This window comes from Haliaeetus albicilla, chromosome 9 (genome assembly GCF_947461875.1).
Source record: "Haliaeetus albicilla chromosome 9, bHalAlb1.1, whole genome shotgun sequence".
Classification (NCBI taxonomy): Eukaryota; Metazoa; Chordata; class Aves; order Accipitriformes; family Accipitridae; genus Haliaeetus; species Haliaeetus albicilla.
The window spans coordinates 35,327,761-35,350,095 of NC_091491.1; the positions used below are offsets into that span (position 1 = coordinate 35,327,761).

A 22,335-nucleotide genomic window follows, 5' to 3' on the forward strand; every position below is an offset into this window, starting at 1 on the left:
CTGAATGTCTATCAAAAGAAAATAAATCGCTCATTCAGCTAGCCGCTTAAGCATTTTTTAGCGCTAAGTGCAAGTACTCTTATTATAATCAGTGGGATTGTTCTCACACTTAAACTTAGTCCTGTGCTTAAAAGCTTTTCTAAAAGAAAATATAAGAGCCTGTCTTTATAAGGGGAACTTCAGTTAAACTGCTTCAAGTAGCTAATGCCATCAAAAATACTTTTGGTACAACCTTCAGGAATCAAGGGTGATATTCCAGGGTCCCAACTGTCAGCTTAAGACAGTTAAGATGAAGGGGAGCTACACAGCAAGGAAGACAATATCCCCAGATGTATGAATAGACTGGGCTCTGCATTACTACAAGCCACGTCCACTTGTTTAAAGAAAATCAAGCAAGAATAACACAAAGAGACTGATGAACTGCATTGTAAAATAATATACTTGAGTCTCACATAGAACTTTAGAAAGTTTTACTCTTGTTGAGAAGCAAATTATATTGCTTGTTTCTTTTTTCTTCTCCCCTACAGAGAGGCTGTCAGCAATTTTCTCACTGCTCTCAGTTTGCAAAGAAAGAGCAGGAATCAACAACAGGTTCCCCATCCTGCTCTATCAGGCAATATCTGGGCAGCACTTCGAATTGCTCTGTCTATGATGGACCAGCCAGAACTATTTCAAGCTGCCAATGTGGGTGATCTAGACATTCTGTTAAGAGCTTTTAATCTAGAGCCGTAATAGAAAATATCCACAAATTGATTAAATTGTATTAGGAAACAGAGAACTCTTTTATTACTCATCTCAAAATGATCACATTTTCCAAAAGATCATGGCTGTAAATCAGTAGGGGAATTCTCTCGGACATTATTCAAAAAGGAAAAGTTCAAAAGCACAAAATATTGTAAATAAATTCAAACTCAAAGGACTGAAATGAGCTGCGGCTAATCTGACAGCCCTGAACTAGATGAAATAGCCATTTCTGAAGAATCTTCATCCCGTGCAAGCTATATCTCTCTCTATATACGCAGCTATACAAAGAAAAATATATTAAGAACAAACCTAGATAATCGTTATTGCACATTAGAATGGCAAACAATGCATCCAAGGAACCTGCTTAGCAGCTCATCGCACTATGGTGACATCACTTTGCCCTACAACGTGGATTCCCTATCCTTTGGTTTCTTTGTTGAAAAGTCTGCTCAAGGTCCATTTTTAACATAGCTCTGAAAATAGATGCATGTAAAATGGATGTATTTTGTTTTGAATACATTTATTAGCTGGCAGTCAAGAAAATTTTTGCTTCCAAAGGTACCTTGGTTAATTTGGGCCTAATTCTGCAGGCTCATAAAGTTGTAAACCATGTGCAATGTTAAGAGCAACATTGTACATGGAGGTCTGTGGGATTAGGCCAGGTACATATGGGAAGGCCAAGTGTTGCCAGCAGAAGTGGTAATTTGCACTAGAATTGTTGCTGTTTAAACCAGCTCTCCCTGATCTTGGACAGAGTATGTCTGCTTCAAAGGAGCTCACAGCAGGATCTGCACCTATCTATGTACTTACGCACTTTAATCTTTCTTTTTGTAAAATAGTGCTGTGCTTTTATTTTATTTACTAACAACAGAATGTACAGGATAGCCTTGTTGGCATACAGGACCAAATATCATTTCGTGAAATGTGATGAGAGGTTTTCAATATTCTTATGTTTAAAAAATGCAAATACAGTATAAACTGCAATATCTATTAGAAAGATTATTCTATTATGCATCCATCAGGTACTACACACATACATGCATGTGCATGCACATACATGTTGTATGTGAATTATGTCATTTCAGAACATAATAAGCCACAGATCTTTATTGCAAATAAACAAAAATCTTCATAGGAGTTAATGCCTGCAGACCATGCTCAAGGGAAAAAATTGGTCTCTATAGGCTTGTAGGATTGAGACTAAGATTTGATCCTGCTGTTACGGCAAGCAGTAGCAAAGGTCTCAGTGACCTCCATGATAGCAGACTAAATCCTTAGATAACATCAGTATTTGTAGCTGCTTCAAAATGTATATATATACACCATCTTAATTTTCCCTTATTGGATGAATGGGGAACAGTATTGGGGGCAGTACACTGCCACATGATGAATGGATTGATTTGGCTACAGTCAAACACGTTTAGCTCAAGGTGAATGTGTCAATCAAAGACAGGAATGGAAATTTTTAAGGGGATAATTTTCAGTTGCTGACGGTTTTAAAAATTTTACTAAATAGTGAAAGATAAAAAGTGTAATTAGATGGCTACTGTGTTGATTTGTGGTCAGGAATTCAATGTGCAGGGTAGCTATTGGAATATGTTAAAATGGGACAAATAGCACATTTCCTATAAACAGCAATAAAAGAAAAATCCAGCTCAGTCATTTGGATTAAAAAAAAAAAAATAAATGCAACTGCACAGATCACAGAGAAAGAAGTTCTGTGGCAATTGGACAGTTTCACCAGTACAAACCTGAAGTTTCTTGCAGCTGTCTGTTATTTTGAGCAACCACTTAAAGGAAAATTCCATGTAAGACAGTGTAATCACTGCATCTAATCACCAACTATAGTTTGTTAAGTAGAAAAAATAAATTCTCATTAAAAAATAAAAGGCTTACTCGTCACTCTCTCCCACAGAATAGAGATACTGAAACAGCTACAGGAATTTTTTTAACAGTGCTTTATTAATTCATTGTTTACCTATATATTCCTATTTATCTATCAAGTGTTTCATAACTGATTCCTGCAACTTTCTCTAAGGATTGGTTACCAAGGACTGACTGGGAATGTCATTTTAGCTAAGTGGGCTGCTGTATGCATATCTGCTGACAACAGTTTGCTCTTCTGCTTTGACAGCGATGTGTGATGACAGTTCTTTATTGATAAGGCAGAGCAGAAGGTACAGTGCAATTGAATCTGGAAAGTGATAAGAGAGAAGGGAGGCAGCTTTGAGAAAAGGCTGTAAAGCAAATGCATATGTGCTTAGGTTTTGCTTGATGCCCTGCCATCGCACAAATTCTTCTAGAATATCCTCTGTGCTGTGGTGTAGGATAATCAGCGCTTATCCAGAGGAATTAGCTGTTCAGGATCTTTATTTTTATACCTTCCAAATTAAAAAAAAACCCAACAAAACACAAACAACTTAACTGCTTGACTTCTCAGAGTCAGAATGACAAGTGACATTTGATACCGATGGCAGTTCACTAAACCTCCTCTAGCACATGGACAAGTAACACAGCAATTCTATTTGGAAAACCTACTGCAACTCCCAGCCTCCCCCAAAAGAACAGACAAAGTAGGTAGCTTTCGATTTATCCAGGGATGCACTGCTCAAAACTGCATTCATCTGCTGATACATGTCCACACCCAGGTGATGGGTACAAGGAAAGCCGTCTGTGTAAACCTAGAAACAAATCACCAGGGCTGAACTCTGCTTCCCAAGGGGATACTCAGGCTGCCAATTCTTCACAAGCACTGCAGTTCTGCTGTACAGGACGCAGGCTACAAAGCCTGTCCAAAGAGATTGTCCACACTCTTGGAAATTATCCTCTCCTGTTCTCTCCTGTTTTAGATAGCCTATAGCCAGCTAACCATGTACCGCTGACCAAGACACTGCATGAGGGAAAGACTAAAGAAGACAGACTTAAAGAGGAAGGTGGCACATCTCCTCACACTAGACACCAGTTTTGGCCTGGTCTGTGTGGCAGAGTGGCCGATGACTGAGCTCACCTCACTCTAACAGGTCAGGCTGAGCAGCTCTTGGTACTTCTGGGGACTTCTTCAATATTCTGGGCTCTATTGTCCTCCTTTAGCCCTCCACTGCCAAGCACTGTCAGTGCAGAAGAGAGGATTAGATACAACTTTCATGTGACCTCCTCATGATGTTTCTTAAATATTCAGTGGCAAGCATATATATTTGCCTGAAACAGCAAGAGGAAACATGCGAGAAGGCTGCAGCATATTAACACCCTGAAGAGGAAATTCATCTACTCATACTTCTAACGAAGCATGAGGTAGGATAAATAAGGCGGCTGCTGCACAGTAGCAGATTGAGCCTGAGAGTGAGAGACAGGAAATCTGGGTCCTGTTCTCAGTGCTCCCTGTGAGCTCGACCAAGTCAAAATCTCTTGCCATCCCTGAGTTGCCCAGGTGTGCAAGGAAGGAAGATGGGCAAGTAACAGCCATTGCATCTGATGGCACTACCTGAGAGCAGGGGAGTGCCGCTGTCTCATGGACTGCATGGGTGAGGTCACCACTTGTGTAAATTGAAAGGTAACATGCAAACACAAGGTTGCTTGGGTCTAAGGAAGCAGTTTCACATAGACACTAGCAATTTCAGCAGAGAAGAGACTCAAGAGACATTTCAGGATAACAACTGTAGAGCATCTATGGGGTGATGCCATATTAAAGTGCTGCAATGATTTATCACCATCTCCCACCCGTTTCCCCTTCTTGTTATTCCCCTCTTTCTCCAGAGGTGATTTATCACTGCCAGGTAATTGATTCCAAGTCTTTAAGTGTTTCTTCTACTTATACTTCATGCAATTAAAAAATGTTTTCCTAACCCCAGCTTGTGACTGTCCCTATCTTCTGCAAAGCTTTATGAATATTTATGACCTGTAAGTCTGATCCATCAAGCTGCTGAACACTGAAAGTCTGTAGTCTTCACAGGAGCGCTCCGCACTTTGCCCGATCTGCTTATATGCCTGTATTCAGTTACTGGACAAAGGCTGGCCTCTGATACCACTGATTTCAGTGCCTGTTCATCATGTGCAAGGTGATTATTTACGGAGTGACGCTTTGCGATGAAAGCAATAGGCTCATTTCTCGCTGATCTCTTTAAACTGTGATGACTCCAGAAACCTTGTTGCAATAGACTGGTTTATGTCAGTTTGAAGAATCAATCTGATCTTTATGTAAACACATATACATATCTGTATCTAATGGTATTTTCTTATGATCCGATAAATCACAGTACTTGTAAAAATATTGAGGGGGAAGTTCAAATGACACAAAACCTCACATGACAATATTGCATGCAACTACATTAACAGATAACCACACTGAAATATTATCACAAAGCATGCAGTAATGCTACTTGTTTACAGAACGCATGCAGAAGGCCCACACATAGGGTATTTTTAAACTATTGATTGGTATCTTCTGTGGGATATTTTAAAAGTACTTTGCATCTGCCAAACTCAAAAGTGAGTTGTTCATGTTATTTGGAACAGGTTAGACCAAATGGAGAGCCCCTTTTAAATCCCATCCTTAGAAATCACTTTGTGTTGCGGATTTCATGTTTGCTTCAAGTGTTTAGTTAATGACAGACATCTGTAGTAACAGCTTTTGCAGAGATGTTTTAGTATCCTCCTAAGAAATAAAAAGCTAAGTGTACGCAGCTTTCACAGTGAAGCTGTGTGTTTGGATCATCACATTTTCTTCTTTAGTCTAAATCAGATAGATAGCACCAAACCAGAGAAAAAGATTCCCAGAACCAGTGAAACAACTATTGTCTCAGTCTACACTTACTTACCATGGCCAGGCTTTTCAAACTTGCCCACTAGCTCTGAAGGCAGCTCAGTGTCTGACTGTCCTGTTTGAAATACATAGATGTAAAACTTCTCAGGATCTGAGTATCTATCTGCTGCATCCACTGATTTCAGTTGCAGACACTTAACTCAGCTGAAAGCTCAGAACATCAAGTTAAGCATGAAGAGCTAATGAGCCAATTTAGAAAACTTGGGCCTGTCTGTCAGATGAAAAGGAGGACCCTGACAACACCAACAGATCAGCCAGGTGATCCTAGGAACATCCATAGAGCACAGGCCTCCATAACACAAAAGCCACCATGACAGAAATAATAACCAATACAATTACTGGCAGCCATGGAGGAAAAGCCTGAGGCCTAAATCATTGCCTGTTGGAGCCAGTGAGAATTGGAGTGAAACATAAATTGGTTGTAGATCTCTTTTGCCCAAACGCGCATCTGCAAAATGGGACATATTAGTTACTTCACGTGAATAACCTCCACAGCTGAAAAACTGAGATTTCTGGTCACCAGTGTTGTCAGCTTAGCAGTCTGTACAGTGAATTTACGTAATAAATTTATATAGTACCAATACTGAGTATTCACAGATAAAAGTGATAGACAAAATGCACTGCATGTTGTGAAAAAAATGGTGGGTATGCAATACAGTATTACCTACTATTCAAACCTCATCTAGGCTAAAAATCAGATTTCTTCATTATGGTTCTACTGGTTTTGAACTGGTGAAATAAATCAGAGAAAATAAGTACCATGCATGAATAGATCACTGACACTTTGAACAAACACAGGCAAAATGAAAAATGAGCATGTCAGAATCCACAGAAAGTTTCAGAGCCTCAGCCCACAAAGTAATAGGTATTAGGCATGGGAAAGAGACAGAAGGTATCTAAATTTTCCTAAAATAAGCTGTAATTTTACAAATGCTTGCACATGTGACAGCCCATTGAGCAAGCTTTCACGGTCAAGACAATGTGCTTTGATCTTTTTTCCCCTTCCACATTTACAGAATGCCATTGACATTGGCTAGAACTTCAATTTAAATAGCCTTTTTAATATCAGTAATCTATTGTAAATTCAGAAAAATCAAAACATTTATAAATATATTTTATATATCAGAGTATAACATATCTAGAGTAAAATAAAACTATATAGTTTTGAGAGGCATTCTGCGCAGCTTCTTCTATATGCTGTAAACTGAAAACCTTTGCAATCCTGCATCAGTTTTTTTGGCTTTATTTTTAAGCCAACATACAGGAAAGAAGAGATTATAGGGTTGGCAGATACTTTCGCCTAGGCCATCTGAAGAGCCCTGCTGCTGCAAAGACCTACATTGCTCACTTAACTTTTTGTGTTGATAGTTAAGTGTAGGTGCAAGGCTTAGCAGTGAGCTGGGCGGTGGATGCGGAGGTGGGAGTTCAGCCCTACACCTGAATGTTTACATTCCGTTCCAAACATTCATATTGACCCAGATTGAGAATCTGAGTATAAGTACATACGGAGTAAAAGATTAATTTCTTACTACAGGTAAACTTTGCCTCTGTATACTTAGTGCATTATCAGCTGTGTATAATATTAAACACAGACCTGTAGTTTACTGATGCTTTAATTCAATGTTTCCTTGCACTGCTGTTTAAAATAATCTATTTCCTCAAAAATGAATGATGTGCATATTGGATGTGTTAAATTTATTAAGATCATAGATGACTAATCGCAGAGCACCACATTTAATGTAGTATTTTTGTACTGTAATGGAAGCATGCCTTCCTTGGGTTCTTTTCCACATACTAAATTGTATTTATTTACCTGTATTTATAACTGTGCAATTTTTAAATATGTTTTAAAAATAAACTTTGTCTGTGGCTTCAAATATTTCAAAATCTCTTTTCAATTTGAAAATGGTCTTGACCATAATTACTTGAACTGAAAGGAGGGACCTACTTCTCCAATTGAAATAAAGGATTTTTTTTAATAAGGTCTTCTATCCTATTGTTTATGAAGTGAACATCCTTCTCTGCTTAAAAATTAAGCCCAGAAGACACTTTTTTCATTACCATTTTTCATAAATTCATCGTTACTCTGAGGTAGAGTTATTTTTATAATTTATTTTTATTTCAACATGTTGATCAATTATACTTACAACTGGAATTTATACTAGCTGAGGTCTGGCCCAATCCATTTTGCGCATATACTCCATATGAGGAAAAAGGGAAAAAAGTAGATGAGAATTTTTCCTGAAGATCATGCAACTGCACACCTCAAAATTAAAACAGAAGTAATAATATTACAACACAATCTTTCTGAAAAAAAACAAACAAACAACCCACCCAAAACAACCAAACCCCCCAAAACCCCTCAACTTTCGGTGATTGAAATTGTTACTCAAGCAACTTCCCATAAACCACAGTGGGAGCTATCAGTGTTTTTCTGTTCTGGCTTTCATGTGATGAAGTGAAAGAGGTGACAGAGTAGAAATGACATTAATCTTTATGCTTTTACTATGGGACTCTAACATAAGCACAGACACGAGAAGGACATAAAATTCCTGTACACCGCTGTGGACAGAGATGACAACCAGCAAGGGGGCTTTGACAGTTATAGCAGAGGGCTATTGACAAAGCAGGACAACATTGGCATGGATCTGAAGGCTGATACTTTCAGTGGACATCTGGGTTGCTCCAGAAAAAAACCCAGAAGATAGAGCCACAGTTTGCCTGTAGAAGGAAAGCTCTTTCAGAAAAGCCAACTGTCTGTCTATGGCTTTAACCAGAACTTTCCACCAAGGAAGAAAAGGGAACAGACACTAAAAACACACTAACCCTTAGGATGCAAGTAATGCATGTTCTTGACACTGGTATGTTTTGCCAGGAGATGTTAAGGTTAGTTTAGTTCTTACTGCACAAATATACTAACAAAGAAGCAGCAGGAATGCCCATTAGTTATGTACTCTGTAGCGAACACAGACTAGGAACACAGCACTGCAGTCCTGAAGCCAAACAAAGGCAGTGGCTGGGAGAAAAGCATTAGTGCCAAATCCTACATACAGAACTGCTCAACAAAATCACTGGGAAGCATACTGGTAAATAAGTCTGAAAACATAATCACCTACTCCACACCAGCTGTCAGTCATGCACTATCTGTCTTCAGTATTTTTATGGCATTCGTCTTTCACCACAGCTGTCCGTGCCTCCCTTATCACACCTGAGGGACAGAGAGGTGTTACTTCCCATTTTAGCGAAGGGGAGCAGAGACTGGGGCGCTGTTAACTTGTCAGTGATCTAATACTGCCTTCCACAAGCAGTTGGCAAAAGTTAGCAGGTACAAATCCTATACAGGAAATTCTTGCATGAAGTCTGAACACAGCCCTTTAGCTTGTACAAGGAGCCACATTCTCCCACCTCTTCCAGTTGCTACAAGCGGAGTGAACACAGTGCGGCATGACTTGCCACAGTCACAAAGGACATCTGTGATAGAAAAGAAACCAAGATAGATCATTAAATTTGGACTTCAGGAGCTGAACCATCTTTACCTTTCTTATCATCCAACACTTCACATGTCCTCTACTTTCATGTCAGGAAATGTCACTTATAGCCCGGTAGATTTACCTCTTACCTCTCCTCCAGCTCCTCGTCCCATGATCCTATAAAAGGATGAAAGGGTTGACATGCCTCAGTCTTCTTTTTTGGCCTATTGCATCTGCCAAAGAGTCCCAATGGTCACACTGCTATGTAAAGCCATTACACATGAGGAAAAAAGACTTCTCCTTTACTGAACAGCAGGTGAAATTTCTCAATGAGTATGAGGAACTACAGACCAAGTTAAAGCAGGAATTTGGGGGTGAAATGACAACACTCTTCCACATGAACATTGCCAACTCTCATGTTCAAAGAATGTCAACTGGCTTAAAGGTTAAAAAGAAAAAATTCGATCAATTTAAATCCTATTTTCTATTTTTGTCATGTTTTATATCCACTCAGGGCTTGGGGATTTTTATTTTTTTTTTTTCAATCCACAGAAGTGCCGTGAGTCACAAGAAATCAAGATTCTCACAAATCTCTTTGTTCCCTATGCAGGTTTTTTCAGTAAAACACCAAACATGACCACAAAGAGTAGAGAAAAGAAGCAGCATCAAAACATACTCAGTCTATTCCTCTTCAGTTCAGACAGGAAAGAAAGAAGCAAGAATCCACACAGTCACAAGATGTGAGAATATTTCTTTTTAATTTAAAACAGTTGCAACAATGTCTTTCACAACCTTTCTGATCTCAGACAAATACTCTCCAAACTGTTAACAGTGCTTCAAGCAAACAACTCTGAATGGTGCAAAGTAAACTGGTACAGACACTTCCAGGATACAACAGTAAAATCACTGAGGAGTGAATAGAAATCAGAAACTGACCTCAGCCATTCAGACAGGAAAGGTAATGAGAAAAGAATAAAAAGTTAAGTCCAGTTACATATTTTGCATAGTCTGTCATTGCATGAAAATAGCAAAGATTATAAAAATGGCTGCTGCCAGGATGGAGAACAACAGGAATGAATTGGAGATAATTCTAAAGCAATCTAATGAGCTCTGGTTGCAGCTGTATTCAGAATGTACTCTACAAACCCAGTGGAGGCTGTCTGAATCAAAGAAACTGGACTAATGCTGGTTTCAGTTACACCAAAGTAAGTCAGAAGTAATGCCACTGAACCCAGTAGAATTACAAGTGATAGTAGTCCAGAAACATCTAGACTTGTTTTTAAACCACAGCTTTGAATAAATTAAATTTTTATCCTAATTATATTTTAGCTAGGAAGATTAAATAGGAGTTTGTGCCTACATGTGTTTTGGAGACTGGAAACTGTGACTCAGAATGAGGGGTCTACTGGATCCAGCACGCTGCTAGGAATGAGAGGAGAAAAGGAAAACAAGGAAAAGTTGTTGAGTTTTTCTTCCTTCCACTCTCCTAACCTGAATGTATCACATGAAAAAGTAAAAATCAGTCGGAGAAATAAGAGCATTATTATTTGCTGCCAACTCCTGGCTTGCCATAATTTTCAGGTTAGATTGTCTCAAACAGCTCACAGTGATTTTTCTTCCTCCATCCTTTTTTGTCAAGAACCTCTCAGCACACTTAACCCCCTAACAGCTATTACAGTACTCAGACACATGGAGTTTCCCCATCAGCCGCTGTCCACTGTGGTGGACAGGTTGTGCACTGAGGCCTGGGCCAGCACAATTAATTGCATACAAATTTTAGCAGGCAAATCTTGATAAATTAGTCATCTATTCAGTACAGTCTGTTTGAGTGTGGCTTCTGAATGCTGAAGTTTAAAAAACCAAAGTCCTCTCCCCCACATTAGGCTGAAGAGTCAGGAATTTACATCCTGCTCCTGCAGATTCATGATGTTCTTCACACATAGCCCATTGCAAAAGTGAAATGACTTAACTAGCCATTTGAAAAAGGAGGGAAGCCACTACTTTGGGAAATACTGAAGTAGTTCCTCAAACAGCTGAAGAACTTTTAACATATTTTCAAGCGCTAAATTTTAGAAGATCCATAAGCCTTTCACCTAAACTGCTCTCTGCACTTCTGACCCACTTGGTAGTTTAGGCAGGCAGTACACAAGAGTGATGAACTGAAAAGAATTTCAGAAGCTGAGGTGCTACAGTTCATCTATCACAGCCAGCAAATGGCTCCCACCTTTCATTTACCATTTCCAGTTTATCAAGTGTGCCTCCTATTAACTGAGATCAGTCAGTCCCACAGCTATTCCAGTTTTGGGATGTACCAGACAAATGGTTTGCAAGAGTCCAAGCTCCATCCTTAATCCTATGAGAGACCAGCCACGTTTCCAGTTTAATAATGAACATGTGAACTAATCTATTGGCCTTCATTTACCCAAGGTTTCTAAATAAAAAGGTAGTGGCCACCAGATCCTGTTAGTTTATAAATAGCCCTTTAAGTTCATGAGGCAAGAGTGAAGCTGTTGTGCTGAACTTCCTTGGAATATAACTGCGCATAAGGAAAAAAGAAAAGAGAAAAGAGAAAAAAGAAAAGAGAGGAGAGAGGGGAGAGAGGGGAGAGAGGGGAGAGAGGGGAGAGAGGGGAGAAAAAAGAGAAAAAAGAGAAAAAAGAGAAAAAAGAGAAAAAAGAGAAAAAAGAGAAAAAAGAGAAAAAAGAGAAAAAAGAGAAAAAAGAGGCCTTTTGTCCTTTTTGTACTGCCAGAATGGAAAACCACAAACATAGATATATGGAAGTTTTGTTCTTTCACTTTATATAGAAGATGTATCACTGCATAATTTGCTGATCCCATTGTCAAATCTGGCATTTTCTGGTGAAATACACAAATACTCAAAACCTGGAAGAAGGAAAACAATTTCTGGCAGCTTTTATTTTGTCCAGAACTGGTGGCTCAGTAATTACAAGGCAGCTGAATCTCACAGAAGCCACTTACTATTGTGCTAGGATGCCACCGTTCTTTTGTGTCAATAAGGGCACTAAATGCCAGAAGCTTTCCCAGCAGTTAGGCACCATTTCCACTCTACATAATTATTGCACTAGAATTTCTCTCATAATCTTTTAAGATCAAAAATTGATTTAAAAAAATCAACAGTGTTTTTTTGGCTCTGCATGAGGCTATATGACCAGAGGGAGAACTATTTTTCCCCAAATGCTGGAAAAAATGCCCTGCTCATAACCAGATTTTTAATTTGGGCTCTCTTCTGTAGTGTGTAGCTGCCTGAATTTTGCTATTAAACTTGCAGGCACTGACTGCAGAGAAAATGTAATTACACCTCCCTGCCTCTCTCTGTAAGGAGGATTTTTTTTTTTGACTGTTCCAATTTATTTTGAGGGCTCAGTAAGATAATATGAGGCAACTCCAGCAACAGTCTCTAAGCAGTGGCCCACACTGTAAGCCTTTGGGGGTTTTTTGGAATCATGAAAGGTTTTGCACTCACGATTGTATTTTTTCTAGAATTAGTGTTTTCAAATACAATTTAAAAACCCACATATAAATTCTTGTCTGTGATACAAAGTGAAATAACAACCCAAAGAAAACAAAACAAAACAAAACAGGAAAGGCCAGCCCCTACCTACCCACCCCTTCATCCCTGCCAGATACATAAAACCCCTTTTAGAAGGTGTCTGTTGAAGCAATCAGATTATTGGTGTGTTTGCAAGTTTTAAGAAAGCTGACACATCACTTCAAAGTGGGGTTTTCCTCTGTTGTTTGGTTTTTGTTATTGATTTTTGGGGGTTTTGGATGGTTTTTTTTTAAAGGGAGGGAGGAGAGAGGGGCAAATCAGTAAATCAGCTATTTTACTAAGCAATTTCCCTCACTCATGGATGGAACTAAATAAGCAATCTTTGGCAGAAAGCACAATTGCACTGTGAGTACTTTGTCAGGGAGTTGATTTCAGCTGGAATGTGAGTGGTCTAGATGCAAATTTCCCTGAAATAAATATAATGGGACATTACCCCTTCTTTACCTCCTTCATAAGAAAATAAAATTTAAACAATAGCCTTGCCCTTCCTGAGGGTATGCATTTAATTTTATAGTCAGAAAGTCTGCTTCTTTTAGCCATCTGTAATCCTGAATCTGTTGGAAGAACTTGCAAAACAAACATCCAAGAGAATATGAAAAAACCTATGTCTGCAAAAATAAAATCTACTATTTCTCTTTGGCAGAAAATATACAGGGCACTGACAGGAGATTGCTTCCATCTCCATTAGTTTCTTAGGTTTACACATCAAAAAGGCAAACCAAAATACTATAAAACTGAATTCCAACAGATATAACTTTAGTTGACTTTTCTCACTGTACCAAAAATAATCTCTCAAATAAGACATTCTGCTTTGAAGAACACTCACATACCCCCTTCCTCCAACTTTATATGCAATATGATTTCTCCTGAGTGGTCTGGAGTCTGGTTGAAAACACTGGCTCCCAGTTACCAAAGATGCAAGTATTTCTTTGTGGTCTTCAACACATGCATGTACAGAACAGGCAGGAGGTGGGCTGAACTGGGCTATTTTTGTTCAACTCTGAAAATTCCACCTTCTCCATTTACTAGCTGCAAACTCCACCAGTAATCTGCATGGTCTTAAGGTACCCTTTAAGGTGTATAAATTTAAAACAACATACTATACATCACCTAATAGAAATTTTCCCTCTAACACTTAAGGCGGCATCAAATGACTGTTTTTAAATAAACTATAAATATCCCATGTTTTCCTTTGCTTTTTGGCAGTCCAAGGATTAGGGGTCTTTTGTTGGTTTTAGATTTTCTTTTTTTATTGTACACTTTTTTGGGCAGGTTAAAAAGGCTTATGGCTTCTTAAGGCCAGGTAATAGATTTGAGGCCTAACTTGGTATCCTGTGGTAAAAATAAATGTAGCCCAGGTCTTTGGGAGGTCGTTCTGAGGCACAGACTCTAAGGTCATTGTAGATCACCCATCTGAAATGAAAACAAGATTGATTACATTCCACGTGTATAAAAATCATCACAAGTTTATCAGGGACTTCTCAGATCCAAACTTCAAAGAGCTTAAAAACTAAAATTAGACAACAAAAACAAAAGATCAGAGAAACAGCACAAGCAGGTTTACTAGCAGAGTCAGAAACTGAAAAGGAAGAGGAACATGCAGAGGAATCAAATGAAGGAAAATCAGGGATTCCCAATGCCAAATAATACGACCATATCAAAATCACAGCCAAGATCAGCACCACAGTACTAGCAATACTAGTATCAGCCCATAGTTTGATGGGTTTCTATTGATGGTGAATGAAAGGAAGTTGGGGGAAGCTCAGATAAACAAAACCAGATACAGAACTGATGCCCCAAGATGAACAGAGATTTGGAACAAGCACAGGAGAGCCGATGGTATGCTTCAGCATACACCTCAGCAGAATCAGAACCGACTCACCACATCTACAATCTGTAACAATCTTAAGTTCTTTGGTGCGAAATGTATACATGGTAACAACACGTGTGTTTTGTCTACCATGAATACACACCCTGCTCTGTACGATGCATGCGTCAAAGAAAACATTTGCTCATCCTTGTGTGTCTCTCCCAATTACACTCACCTTCCTTCTTTTTTGAGATGACAAACATAGTGGCCACTCATTGTGGATGTTCCCATGTGGCTGATGAACCCAAACAGCTCATATCCTGTTTAAGAAATACAAATGGGACCATAAGTGTCTTACTGCTAACATTGCAATATGACTCCGGGGAAACTTTCTTTTCAGTACTGGAGAAGCAGCTAAGCACTCCTAACTCAGACTCTGCATCCCCAAACAGTTTCTGTTAAGACTGCAGCATATTCTCACTTTAACCAGTGGTCAGATTCACTGTCAAACATCAAACCAATCCAAATCAAACCCAGATAGATCTGTACACATACAGCTGGGCTATGATCACAGCCCCTACCAGGAAAGGGAAAAGAGCAGATTCATTCCCAGTTCACAGAGAGCACCACAGAAAGTGCCAGAGGAAGGAATTCATTCTGCACACAAATTAGCTCTACGTATGATCACAGATCCCCTATTAATCAAACAAAAACCAGAAGTTTATACTTCAGCAGCCCATAAAAGAGAGGACAGGAAAGAAACCTCTTCCTTTAACATGAGGACAATTTTTGTGCTTAATGTCTCCAGAGAACTCAGCATTGGTTCTTGCTCCCCACCCATTCATGCCGTTCACCCAAATTACCACCAAAAGCAAAAGGGTACCTTCTTTCAGGATATTGCATAAGGACAGGGGCCTGGATTTTGGTGGAGAGGGCTTTCTGGAGTCATTTTACAGTATCATGTTGATTATCAGGTTTTCAGGCACTCAGTAAATGGTCTCAGTCTATAAAGGCTAAGTACCACAAAAAATAATTATTCGAAATAATTTTTTTTAACCTAACGATAATCAATGTTTCCCATGTCTCCAAGAGACTTAAGATTGGTCTTTATAATGTTAGAAACAAAGAAATGAATATTCTTATATCATAACAGCAACCACAGAAACAAAAAATCAAATTGCCTGTTAATTTTTTTTTAATAAGACCATTACAGTCAAGATCAGAAGTACAAGTTTAGAACATACTACAGTTATTAGAATTGGTCACTAAAAATCCTCCAAAAACCGTTATGTGATAACCTTTATTAGAACCACCACTGAGCTTTTGTACTCTGTTGCTTTTACACTTACAATAGGTTAGGTTCTTTGCCTGCTTCACAACTCTGCTGTACATTAGCCCCATCTTGTGGTTTATTTAGCAGTAGTATGACTGAGGATCTCAAAAAACCAAAATGGCAAAGCAGGACATGTAGGATACCAACTATACCTGCCATATTTAGAATAAGGAACTTGGTTGGAGGGATTATCAAATCTCCCATCAGACCACAGGAGGACAGAAACTCAGGTGGTTTGTAACAGCAGCGTTACCTTTAGGATGCTCAGCCTCTGAAGATTTAAACATTCTAGCTTTTCTTTGTCTTTTTCTCTTAGAGCAACAAAACAAAAAGTAAAGCTAGGCCAGGAGAGACTTATATGCTGTGGCAACAAGAAACTTGGACTCCATTTATTCAGTGAGTCCAGAGAAAGAGTTTTCTGAGCAAACACAGCCCACAGAACTTAGCAGCCCCACAGAGCTAGACTCGGCCCCAGAAGCAAGATTGGAAGTAAATTGTCTGGATCATGTCCAAAAAACCACAATAACTACTTTCAAAACAGAAAAGAGCTCTATGAATGGCATAGGTGTGATGCAACAACATGGTAACCAGTTCTAAGCTGAAGGAGAACTTACTTCCAGACCCATCTTTGATCCTGGGTCCCTCCGATCCTGTCTCTGCAAGGATATTGGCATTAGCATTGTTCTCCATATCCATCATGTCCAAAGCAGGCTCAGTTTCTTCCTCGAGTTCAGGGTGACTGAAGATCCATTCCAGTGCACGCTCCAAATTATTGTTCTGTGAGTTAAACAAGCAAAAGAGCAGCATTGAATACATGCTCTAGCATGCTACCACTCATTGGTCTTTGAACACAGTAAGGATCATGTTGGACAGCACTTAAAACTTGTAAGATACATACTCTACCTCCATGGAAAATAGTGTTCAACAAGCACTCTGCAGAAGCTTGACAGATGGAAAAGAAATCCTCCCACAACTAATCCCTATGGCCCCCGGGTTCTCATCTTAAAGATGCATAGTCTTTAGGTATCCAGGTTGTTTCTCAACAGATGGTACAAGAAGCTAAGTATTCCTCACTGTCCTCCACACTTTGACATTCATGTGAAACACACAAACCACCTTCCCCACTCTAACCCAGACAAATCAGGCATCCCACGCTTTGCCAGATAGTTCTATGTGCATCACCCACTAACTGGATTTTTATATGCATGTTTCAAAGGCGTCTGAGCATGCACATGTACAAAGCACATAATATGAAATGGAACCCATGTGCTACCAATAACACATGGAACTCACTGTTGCCTTCAGTGCTTGAATTGCTAGATTCCTTTGGAAGCCCATGGAAATGATAATTGCAACCATCTCTTCGGGAGGTTGGTTATCTAGCCCAACAGCTCCAAACACAGCTGCTCCACTGGAAGCAACTTCTCCAAATGCAGGTATGACCAATGGCTCAGCAAAGTCTGGAACAAACAAACATTCATCAGTTTGTTCTTTTGCCTCACTGAACTGGAAAGTCAACAACACAAACAAACAACAAAGAGGACCTCAAAAGCAGTCCTGAAATCAATGTAAGTTCATTTCACTGACCCAGTTGGGACTTAGATGTGTGGAAAGCCTTAAAAACAAGAAAATGAACATGCACATTACAAAGTATCTAGGTGGACAAAATACTGAGCAGGCTGGAACAACTGGGCACATCACAGAAGTGAAACAACTGCAGGAAAGCAGCAAAGATTGATATGGAAGCAATGATGACACCAGAATAGTAGACAACCCAGCTGATACGCCTATAGATGTAAAATGAACTGATTCCATGGCTGATATATGTCAGTCAAGCTCAAGTGGAACTCATTTCTCATTTACACAGGCAACACAAAAGCCCACAGTGAAGTGTGAACTCAACCAAATCTGTTTCCTCACAAAAGAGTGCTCAGCTATACTCAGTGCTGAATCATGAGTCCAAACACTGCATGGATGAAACACAGGGAGTGGAGAACATCTAGCAGCCCTGTCCATCAGTAAATAGCCCAAGTTCTAAGTACGGCATGAATGCTCTAGCCTGAGCTAGAGAAGGCTGACATGGTAAAAAAGCATCCAGACCACAGGATTCTTTGTACTTACATTTGATCACAAGTCAGCTTCCCCCTTAGCAGCACGGACCTAGCCAAAGGGTGGAAAACAGTGAGCTGGCCCACACCATCAGTGAGGACAGGAGAGTGTACTTCCAATGTAGCTTAGGTTTGTTTTCTTCTAGGCAGAGGATGCCACATAATGGTCAAGATCTGCATATCCCAGGAGCAGCTTAGGAAAATTCACTCACACCTCCAGGTTTCCTGGGGTGGGGAAGGGGGCCGTTGTTTCTCTGTCACACATTATAAAATTTCTACTGACTGCCAAAATGCACAACCAGGAGCTGAGTTTAACTTACACCTTCCAAACACTGACCTGGTTCTTCCATGTGTGCAATGATCCAGTTGAAAGCGACTTCAGCACCCAGGTTGCCTGTGTAGTACACAGCTTTCCGACACGCTTCCAAAGGAAAACCCATCTCGGCCAGTTGCATAACTGAAGACTCATCAATATCTAGAGCTACAAGAAAGTGCCTTCTAAAATATAAAAGTCTAATTTCATCCATTGTATAGTATTTCTTATTGTTATTCGTGGTGCCACATATTAACAATACATATCTCTTGGATTTGTTTTAGTACTGCAGTAAACCCACACCCATTAGAAAACAGCCTTGTACAAAGCATTATAGTATTTGTTATGGACTTACTGGCAATCTTTTGTCTCAGTAATCTACATAGATCCTTAAACCTTGATGAATTCCTACAGGACTATTTATTAAGAAAACTCACCACTGGATTTCAAGGGGTGAAGAAGTTAGGTGCTGAGCTTGGCTAGAGATGGCAGCCAAAAGCAATCACCTCTCAAAGGCAGGATCTTGCAGGTGAGAGAAACAACAGCTGCTGGGATCTAGCAGTCTCCAGTTGAACTTCATCTCTGAACGACAGGGCTTGACAGCTTCAGCTGAGATCAGAGTCCAGAGGGAGCCAGGATCAAGCAGCTGTGACCCCCCAGAACTGCAAGATCCTGCTGAGCAGCAGATAGAGGAGCAGCTCATATTCTGGCTATGCTGATGCTACTACAGACTCTTCAAGTGTGCTGCACACATGGAAGTAAATGCTGAACAAGTACAAAAATCAGCTGTTATTTAGAAGCATGCAGGGCAATACTTCATGCATCTTTATGAGGAGAGAGAAGCCATTAGCTGAGCAAAAGCATCACAATTTTTTAAGCAGCTGAAATACCAGTCTCAGAAAAATGAGATACGTACACTCCACGAAATGGTTTGTCATACGATCTGAAAATTAAGAAAGGAAAAAAACAGGGAAAAGGACTTATATGAAAGCTAAGTAGATTCATATGGGGAAAAAACAATTCCATATTTTTAAAGTCATAGAAACATTTGAGCTCATACAGGCAGGGCATGTTCTTGCTTAAATCCCATGTTTTTGCCATGAATTAGACCCGGGATGTTTCTGCCCAATAATTTCCGTAACTCAAATCAGAGCAAAAAGTGTCACTGGTACTATAAACCTGTAGGAAACATAGCTGATGGCTGATCTAAACCAACTTAAGCAACAATCTGTTTTGTTATAAATAAGGTACCATCACCCATGCATTTACACTAAAACTAGGTCAGTCCATTAAGCAAGAGGATAAAAAAAGAACAAGCCCTTGTAAGGAACCTACAGATAAGGGACAAAATTAAAACCATTAGAGAACTGAATTTTGCCATAGCCTTTGCTCTGACACACAATTTCAGGTATTAGCTTCCGTTCACATACAAACATCTTGATATATACCACCACTATTATAAACATCCAAGCAAATGGGGCAATCATGTCATGAGAATAGTTACATTACTGGTTTCCTATTAAATACTGAGGCACCCAAACTTAAGGTATCTAGAGAAAATTGCAACAACCTGGGTCTAAGGTCACACTATAAAAACATAATTTGACTTGCTATAAACCATTTCATTCTCCAGAGAAACCCAGAGAATGAGGAAGGAGGATATTCTAATATTCTTGTTTCTGAACTTTAGCATAAAAGAAACAGTATTTAAGGAAAAAAACAGTATAGCATGTTAATCACTCCTCTTTCTTTCTGCTCTACAAATATTTTAGCAGCTTGACATCAGCTCCTGGAGACAGAGCCTTTTTTAATGGGCTGTATAGCCCACGTACATCCAGAAAAGTGGACTATGCATGCATGCACAGCTGCTAGGGCCTACTGCAACTTAACAATTCTTGTAATTTAAAAATTAATAAGATTTTGAATCTTAACCTATGCCTGGAAAGCTGTTTTCTTAAATTGTAGTCCTTTGTGTATTAAATATTGTTGTACTGTGAATGAATCAATTCTGCAGACGTGGTGTGTTTGTCGTTCCACCTTGAACCAAAGTGTTTCAAGCTATTCAAGTAAACTCTGAAACTGAACAGAAAACCATCTGCTCAGAACTGTAGTGTAGTGTAGCAAATAATCATAGTAACTGACAGATTTTAAAATTCCTTCTGACCAGGATGGACCATATACTGTACCCAAGGGAGTACACAAGAACAGAGATTGATTTAGCTACAGTACCACCCAGACTACTTTATCACCAGGTTTTAGACAAAATTTAATACACAAGTGCTCAAAAGATAACAGCAGTTCAGTAACACCTCTTATGCAAATGTAAGAAATGAGTGGATTAATGTTCCAACCCACTTCTGACACCTGTCATGAGACTCAGTGTAGGGGTCTGAGACCAAGTCCTTTGCACCAGCCTCTCCAGGATGATTTATGAACTTGGGAAGGCTCACTAGGCCTTCGCATAAGTGTAAGCAACCCTTGACTGTGCCAGGAACTCTTATACAGCTGAGACAGGGAGATATGTTGTGCGTCTCAAAGACTCCTGCTGCCCGGCGAAGGTGGGGGGGACAGGGGTAGAGACAGCCAGTTCTCATAACAACCTACAGCCAGTTCTCTCTCTTAAAAACCTCAAGACATCACAATCCTCCCCTGACAATCTTGGAGCATCCTGTATCTATGTTTTAAGTCATTCTCAGACAGTCTTGGAATTTTCCAGCACAGCTGGAATTCTAGCAATTTGTTGATAACAAAAGTCAATCATCTCATGAACCTATAAACAGCAGTACTAACTGAGGCCCTCTGAGCAATCCTGGACTGCAGCAGGTTGTGACCAGCATCTCCCTCTGAGTGGGACACCTCTCAGAGCTTGCAAACTTTCCTGTTTGCGAAATCGGAGGTCTGTCGCCAAAAGACGACATGACCTGGGCTGATTCTCTTCGCTCCTTGAGGCTCGACCCTTCGCCCATTGAGACAAATGCTGAGGCATTCGATGTGAATATTTTCACTGACCTCAAGGGGAATTTGTAACAGGTATACTTCTTTTTCTCTCTCTTCTACTCTCTTTTACCCTCTTATATCTCTTAGTGTCTTTATGCATGTGTGTGTACTAACCTAAATAGTCTATAGTAAGTAAGTTATTAGCAAGTATATTATATTAGGTAAGTTATAGCAAGCATATTATAAGTTATTAAGTACGTTATAGCAAGTATATCATAAGATATATTGTAAGTTAACACTTTCAAATTTATACTTAAATTACTGTTGTGATTTTTATTCAACTGTAAATGATTTTTAGGCTGCTATTATACTCATAATCTCTTTAGATATAAACCATTGACCAAGTCTGGGACTAGGAATCAGTCCAGCTGCACCTAGACTCCAACAGGAGTTTAGAAAGCATGGGGGTCTTCTCTGAACCTTGTGACTCAACGGGAGGGTCTCCCTTACCCTTTCCCACATTCCCTTTTTACCCTAATTCATTTTTGGTCCCTATATACATAAGTTTAGTTTGATTCTAATTTAATTTTCCTGTGTGCATTTCACCCATGTACTAAGTAATAAAGTGAACCTTGCCATCAAATTCTGTGAAGTCACACTTTCACATAAATTTCTATTAAATCATTTTTCTATTGCTAATACAATTGGAGGTGATTCTTTAAGCAATCTGAACCACTCTATCTCATTTCTTCTAAATCCTCCCCCACGACAGTGCACAGTGACTTTACTAAAAGGGAGTCACGAACATGCACTGAATGTCAATGAACAGACAGAAGATGCTCTCTGCATGTAGCTGATTTTCATAAATGTAGAGGTCTTCACACATTTCTCTATCCACCTGAGTCTTAGATACCAATCAACATTCAATAAGGATGAGCACAAGGACTTCATCCTTAAGTAAGGATAACCATCCATGCACATGGAAGACATGGAACAATTCTGCTGGTAAAGATGAAGAGATCATAATGCAGCACAAGCTGCTCCACTAACCAGCACTATACTATTGCAAAAGAGGCAACCACCACACAGCAGGGTAAGTAGGAGACTATAGCCAGTAAAGCAAGTGAAATAATCTATTTCACAAAATACGATGTCTATCTTTGGGCACAGCAATTTCATAAAAATATGAATTATTTGGAGAGAGTCCAGAGCAACAGCATCAATCATAAAT

The 22,335-nt window shown here is 39.4% G+C and overlaps 2 protein-coding genes across 7 annotated transcripts in view; one reads left to right on the forward strand and one right to left on the reverse strand.

The window, feature by feature from the left end:
- Positions 1-7,440, forward strand: part of PEX5L (peroxisomal biogenesis factor 5 like) — a 121,639-nt gene extending 114,199 nt beyond the window's left edge. For all 6 annotated transcript variants that reach the window (XM_069792663.1, XM_069792658.1, XM_069792661.1 and 3 more), the window contains one exon: positions 528-7,440. In XM_069792663.1, the coding sequence (XP_069648764.1) occupies positions 528-732 (205 nt within the window). In that variant the 3' untranslated portion in view covers positions 733-7,440. The remainder of the gene's footprint in view (positions 1-527) is intronic.
- A 2,334-nt stretch (positions 7,441-9,774) lies between these two features.
- USP13 (ubiquitin specific peptidase 13) overlaps positions 9,775-22,335 on the reverse strand; it is a 58,768-nt gene continuing 46,207 nt past the window's right edge. Inside the window, exons 16-21 of the mRNA XM_069792657.1 lie at positions 19,084-19,110; positions 18,192-18,335; positions 17,040-17,206; positions 16,361-16,523; positions 14,649-14,733; positions 9,775-14,016 (exon numbers count right to left, since the gene is read on the reverse strand). Of these exons, the coding sequence (XP_069648758.1) occupies positions 13,923-14,016; positions 14,649-14,733; positions 16,361-16,523; positions 17,040-17,206; positions 18,192-18,335; positions 19,084-19,110 (680 nt within the window). The 3' untranslated portion in view covers positions 9,775-13,922. The remainder of the gene's footprint in view (positions 14,017-14,648; positions 14,734-16,360; positions 16,524-17,039; positions 17,207-18,191; positions 18,336-19,083; positions 19,111-22,335) is intronic.